The sequence below is a fragment of the Leucoraja erinacea genome, chromosome 29, assembly GCF_028641065.1.
Source record: "Leucoraja erinacea ecotype New England chromosome 29, Leri_hhj_1, whole genome shotgun sequence".
Classification (NCBI taxonomy): domain Eukaryota; kingdom Metazoa; phylum Chordata; class Chondrichthyes; order Rajiformes; family Rajidae; genus Leucoraja; species Leucoraja erinaceus.
In genome coordinates, this window is record NC_073405.1 from 30,775,257 (window position 1) to 30,781,771 (window position 6,515).

The 6,515-nt window shown below is 47.8% G+C and overlaps 1 protein-coding gene across 1 annotated transcript in view; it reads right to left on the minus strand.

The window, feature by feature from the left end:
- Positions 1–221: 221 nt before the first annotated feature.
- LOC129710948 (uncharacterized) overlaps positions 222–6,515 on the minus strand; it is a 25,874-nt gene continuing 19,580 nt past the window's right edge. Inside the window, exons 9-10 of the mRNA XM_055658252.1 lie at positions 6,147–6,232; positions 222–302 (exon numbers count right to left, since the gene is read on the minus strand). Coding sequence (XP_055514227.1) covers positions 222–302; positions 6,147–6,232 — 167 coding nt within the window. The remainder of the gene's footprint in view (positions 303–6,146; positions 6,233–6,515) is intronic.

A 6,515-nucleotide genomic window follows, 5' to 3' on the forward strand; every position in this document is an offset into this window, starting at 1 on the left:
AGACTAAATTAAAAACAACCTTGCTACACGTGATAATAATAAAGGCAAACCCAGCAGTATCGAGCGCCCCCACTCCCTGCAGCAGAGGCTGAAGCTGCAGCGGTGCAGCAACAGTGCAGCTCACCCCCAGGGCCACGGGGGGAGGGGGGAGTGAGGGACGGGGGGGGTGAGGGATGGAGCCACGAGGCCAGGCTCCATCAGCATTCACAGCTCGGTCCCCGTCAGTCATCCTGAGAATCCTCCTCCTCCTCCTCCTCCACCAGCTCGATCTGGGGGTCCGGGTCATCGAACATCTCCCGCAGCTGCAGCCAGAGAGGGAGGGGGGGGTCAATTATTGCAAGTGTGGGAGAGTCAGCAAAGGGGCGTGGTGGGGGGGGGGGGGAGAGTGAGGGGGGGGGGGGGAGAGGGGGGGGGGGGAAGAAGGGGTGAGAGTAGGGGAGGAGGGGAGAATAGAGAAAGGGGGAGAGGGAGAGAAGGGAGAGGAAGTGTGAGAAGAGAAGTGGGGGAGAGAGACAGGGATTTGGGTGGAGGGGGAACGAGAAGGGGAGAGGGGAGAAGGGGAAAACAATGGGGGCAGGAAAGGAGAGAGAGAGAGAGGTCGTGGAGTGGGAAGGAGAGAGATGGAGGGAGAGTGAGGAGGAGGGAGGTGGGGAGGGGGAAGGGGATGGAGAACAGGATGGGGAGAGGGAAAGAGAGTGTGTGTTCAGGGACAGGAGGTGAAGAAGCTGCAGAAGGGAGAAAGGGGTGAGGAGGGGCTGGGTGGAGATGTGTAAACGAATGGAAAGTGTGATGGAGAGAGGGGGATAGGAAGAGAGAAAGAAGAGATAGATCATGAAAAGTGCAGGAAATGGAACACAGAAACATAGATAATAGGTGCAGGAGTAGGCCATTCAGTCCTTCGAGCCAGCACCGCCATTCAATATGATCTTGGCTGATCACCCAAAATCAGTACCCCGTTCCGGCCTTTTCCCCATATCATAGAAACATAGAAACATAGAAAGTAGGTGCGAAAGTAGACCACCAGGTCCGTCGAGCCCGCACTGCCATTCGCTCATGGCTGAACACTAAACAGACACACTTACCCACAAACAGTAGACACAAGACACAGAACACAAGACACTACCCTCCCCCTTATACCGCTATCACCCCTCTCCACCCCAAGAACCTCGTGATCTCCTGGGGGAGGCAAATATCCTTTGATTCCCTTAGACCTAAGAGCTAAATCTAACTCTCTTGAAAAAATCCAGTGAATTGGCCTCCACTGCCTTTTGTGGCAGAGAATTCCACAGATTTGCAACTCTCTGGGTGAAAAAGTTATTCCTCATCTCAGTCTTATTGGCCCACCCCTTACTTTTAAACTGTGACCCCTGTTTCTGGACTCCCACAACATCGGGAACATCTTTCCTGCATCCGCCCTGTCTAATCCTCTAAGAATTTTACATGTTTCTATTAGATTCCCTCTCATCCTAAATACCAGTGAATACATTTCCAGTCGACACATTCTTTCATCATCCGCCATTCCCGCCATCCCGGGAATTAACCTGGTGAACCTACGCTGGTGAACCATTCACTCAATAGCAATAATGTCCTTCCTCAAATTAGGAGACCAAAATTGCACACAATACTCCAATAGTGGTCTCGCCAGGGCCCTGTACAACTGCTGTAGGACCTCCTTGCTCCTAAACTCAAATCCTCTCGCAATGAAGGCCAAAGTGCCATTGACTTTCATCACTGCCTGTTGTACAAAGGTAATGCCACTGTGGTGATGGGGGATTTCAATATGCAGGTAGACTGGGAAAATCAGGTTGGTTCAGGACCCCAAGAAAGAGAGTTTGTAGAATGCCTCTGAGATGGATTCTTAGAGCAGCTTGTAATGGAGCCGACCAGAGAAAAGGCAATTCTGGATTTAGTGTTGTCCAATGAACCAGATATGATAAGAGAACTCGAGGTAAAGGAACCACTTGGAGGTAGTGATCATAATATGATTAGTTTTAATCTGCAATTTGAGAAGGAGAATATTAAATCGGAAGTGGCAGTAGTGCAGTTGAACAAAGGGGATTATTAAGGCATGAGAGGGGAGATGGCCAAGGTAGTCTGGAAAGGGATGCTAGCAGGAATGACGGTGGAACAGCAATGGCAGGAATTTCTGGGCATAATCCGGAAGACGCAGGATCATTTCATTCCAAAATGGAAGAAAGATTCTAAGGGGAGTAGGAAGCAACCGTGGCTGACAAGATAAGTTAGGGATAGAATAAAACTAAAAGAAAAGATGTATAACACAGCAAAGAGTAGCCGGAAGCCAGAGGATTGAAAAACTTTCATAGGACAACAGAAGGAAACAATACGGGCAATACGGCTGAAAGGATGAAGTACGAGGGGAAGCTGGCAAGGAATATAAAGAAGGACAGTAAAAGCTTCTATAGATATGTTAAGGGACAAAGAGTAGCAAAGTCAAATGTGGGTCCCTTGAAGGCAGACAAGGGTGAAATTATTATGGGCAACAAGGAAATGGCAGAAGAGTTGAATAGGTACTTTGGATCTGTCTTCATTAAGGAAAACACAAACAATCTCCCAGATGTACTGGAGGACAGAGGATCTAAGGGGGTAGAGGATCTGAAAGAAATGTTCATTAGGCGAGAAATTGTATTGGGTAGGTTAATGGGATTGAAGGATGATAAATCCCCTGGGCCTGATGGTCTGCATCCCGGGGTCCTCAGGGAGGTGGCTCTAAAAATAGTGGACCCATTGGTGATCATATTCCAATGTTCAATAGATTCAGGATCAGTTCCTGTTAATTGGAGGATAGCTAATGTTATCCCACTTTTCAAGAAAGGAGCGAGAGAGAAAATGGGGAATTACAGACCAGTTAGCCTGACTTCGGTGGTGGGAAAGATGCTGGAGTCAATTATTAAAGAGGTAATAATGGGGCATTTGAATAGCAGTAAAAGGATTACTCCAAGTCAACATGGATTTATGAAAGGGAAATCATGCTTGACTAATCATCAGGAATTTTTTGAGGATGTAACAAGTAAAATAGATGAAGGAGTGCCAGTGGATGTAGTGTATCTAGACTTTCAGAAAGCCTTTGATAAGGTCCCGCTCGGGAGACTGGTGACTAAAATTAGAGCACATGGTATTGGGGGTAGGGTGTTGACATGGATAGAAAATTGGTTGGCAGACCGGAAGCAAAGAGGAGGAGTGAACGGGATCTTTTCAGAATGGCAGGCAGTGATGAGTGGAGTGCCGCAAGGCTCGGTGTTGGGGCTGCAACAGTTTACCATATATATTAATGATTTGGAAGAGGGAATTAGGAGCAACACTCGTAAGTTTGCGGATAACACAAAGCTGGGTGGCAGTGTGAACTGTGAAGAGGAAGTTAGGAGGTTGCAGGGTGACCTGGACAGGTTGAGTGAGTGGGCAGATGCGTGGCAGATGCAATATAATATAGATAAATGTGAGGTTATCCACTTTGGTGGCAAGAACAAGGGGGCAGATTATTATCTCAATGGGGTTAGGTTTGGTACAGTGAGACCTGGGAGTACACCGGTCACTGAATGTTGGTGTGCAGGTTCAGCAGGCAGTGAAGAAAGCTAATGGAATGTTGGCCTGCATAACAAGAGGATTTCAGTATAGGAGTAGAGAGGTTCTTCTGCAGTTGTATAGGGCTCTGGTGAGACCACATCTGGAGGATTGTGTACAGTTTTGGTCTCCTAATTTGAGGAAGGACATCCTTGCGAGTGAGGCAGTGCAGCGTATGTTCACGAGATTGATCCCTGGGATGGCGGGACTGTCATATGAGGAAAGATTGAAAAGACTGGGCTTGTATTCACTGGAGTTTAGAATGATGAGAGGATACCTTATAGAAACATATAAACATATAAAATTCCCCCAACGATTGGTTTGGGGGGGGGGGGGGGGGGGAGGCGGCATGCAGCATCACACACTAAGGGGAGAGAGGTGGGCAGCGAGGAGAGAGAGAGATGAGGAGGGGGGAGGGGAGGAGGGGGGGGGGGGGGGGGGAGAGGGAGAAAGAGGGGGAGAGAGAGAGAGAGAGAGAGAGAGAGAGAGAGAGAGCGAGAGAGAGAGAGAGAGAGAGAGAGAGAGAGAGAGAGAGAGAGAGAGAGAGAGAGAGAGAGACAGAGAGAGAGAGAGAGAGAGAGAGAGGGAGAGAGAAAGAGAGAGAGACAGAGAGAGAGAGAGAGAGAGAGAGAGGGAGAGAGAGATAGAGAGAGAGAGAGAGAGAGAGAGAGAGAGAGAATGGCCTCCTCCTGCACCTATTTTCTATGTTTCTATGTACCTGCAAACTTACTTTCAGTGACCGATGTACAAGCACACCAACTTCTCGTTGCACCTCCCCTTCTCCAAATCTGACACCATTCAGATAATAATCTGCCTTCCTGTTCTTGCCACAAAGTGGATTAACTCACATTTATCTACATCTACATTGTACTACATCTGCCATACTTCAGCCCACTCACCCTGCAGCCTCATAGCATCCTCCTCACAACACACACTGCCACCCAGCTTTGTGTCATCCGCAAACTTAGATATGTTACATTTAATTCCCTCATCAAAATTGTTGATATATATTGTAAAGAACTGGGGTCACAGCACTGAGCCTTGTGGCACCCCACTAGTCACTGCCTGCCATTCTGAAAAGGACCATGTGCTCTAATTTTGCACACTAATCTCTTGTGTGGGACCTTGTCAAAGGCTTTTTGAAAGTCCAGATACATCACATCCACTGTCTCTCTCTTATCCATTCTTCTTGTTACATCCTCAAAAAATTCCAAGAGATGAGTCTAGCATGATTTCCCCTTCATAAATCCATGCTGACTTTGACCGATCCTGTCACTGCTTTTGAAATGTGCTGCTGTAATAGCTTTAATAATCAACTCAAGCATCTTTGCCACTATTGGTGTAAGGCTAACAGGTTTCTAATTCCCTGTTTCCTCTCTCCCTCCTTTCTTAAAAAGTGAGGCTTCATTGGCTACCCTCCAGTCCCCAGGAACTGATCCAGAGTCGAAATAAAGTTGGAAAATGATCACCAATGCATCCACGATTTATAAGGCCACCTCCTTGACTAGTCTGGGATGCAGACCATCAGGCCCTGGGGATTTATCTGCCTTCAGTCCCAACAGTTTACCTAACGCCATTTTCTGATTAATGTGGATTCCCTTCAGTTCCTCCCTCCCACTAGATCCTCGGTCCCCTAGTATTTCCGGGAGATTGTTTGTGTCTTCCTTTGTGAAGACAGAACCAAAGTACTCGTTTAACTGCTCTACCATTTCCTTGTCCCCATTATAAATCCACCTGTCTCTGACTGTAAGGAACCAACATTTATCTGCACTAATCTTTTCCTTTTTACATATCTATAGAAACGTAGTCAGTTTTTATATTCCCCGCAGGTTTTCCTTCATGCTTTTTCCCCCTCTTAATTCACCCCTTTGTCCTCTGTTGAGTTCTAAATTTCTCCCAGTCCTCTGGTTTGCCGCATCTTCTGGCCAATATAGAAGCATTTCCTTGGCTTTAACAGTGTCCTTGACTTCCCTCGTTAGCCACGGTTGAGCCGCCTTCCCAGTTTTATATTTTCGCCAGACAGGGATGAACAATTTCTGGAGTTCATCCATGCAGTCTTTAAATCTTCGCCATTGCATCTCCACTGTCAAACCTTTAAGTATAATCTGCCGGTCTATCCTCGCCAATTCCCCTCTCGTACCTTCAAAGTCTCCTTTATTCAAGTTCAGGACCTTAGCCTGTGAATTAACCATGTCACTCTCCATCCTAAAGCAGAATTCCACCATGTTATGGTCATAGTTGCCCAAGGGGCCTTGTACAACAAGGTCGCTAACTAATCTTTCCTCATTACACAATACCCAGTCTAGGATGGTCTGCCCTCTAGTCGGTTCCTCTACATAATGGTTTAAAAACCCATCCCTTATCCCCCAACCCATGAGATCCCCTCCCCCTCAATGAGGGAAGACAGTGAGAAGGAGACCAGTTTCCGTGTGCCTCCCTCCCTCCGTTCCCCCTCTCCCTCCCCCCCTCCCCCCGCACAGTCTCTGACCCTCAGTGAGGGCAGTGAGTGGGAGATCTGCACCCATGTGCCCCCTCCCCCCTCTCTCCCCCCTGTACCATTTTCTCACCTTCTCACGGAGGGCTTCTTTCACTTCTTCCACAGTCACCCCTCCTTCCGATGTCACCTTTATCAAAATCATCGGGTAGTCTTCATCTGAATACACCAGCCCAACATCAATGAGGAGATCAGATTTAGGTTCAATGTGGCTCAGATAATGTCTTCCCCATTCCCTCTTCTCCATTCTAGGTCCCACTCCCCACATGTCTAACCCCTTGCCCCAAACTTACCTCTTGGGTCTTTTTTAACTTTTCCTCATGGCAAAAAGACACAGACAAGTACAGAGGCACAATCTGTGTCTCTGACACTCACTCCCTCTCTGACCCTCACACTCACTATCATGGGGGGCTGGAGGGGAGAGAGGGAGAGGGAGAGGGAG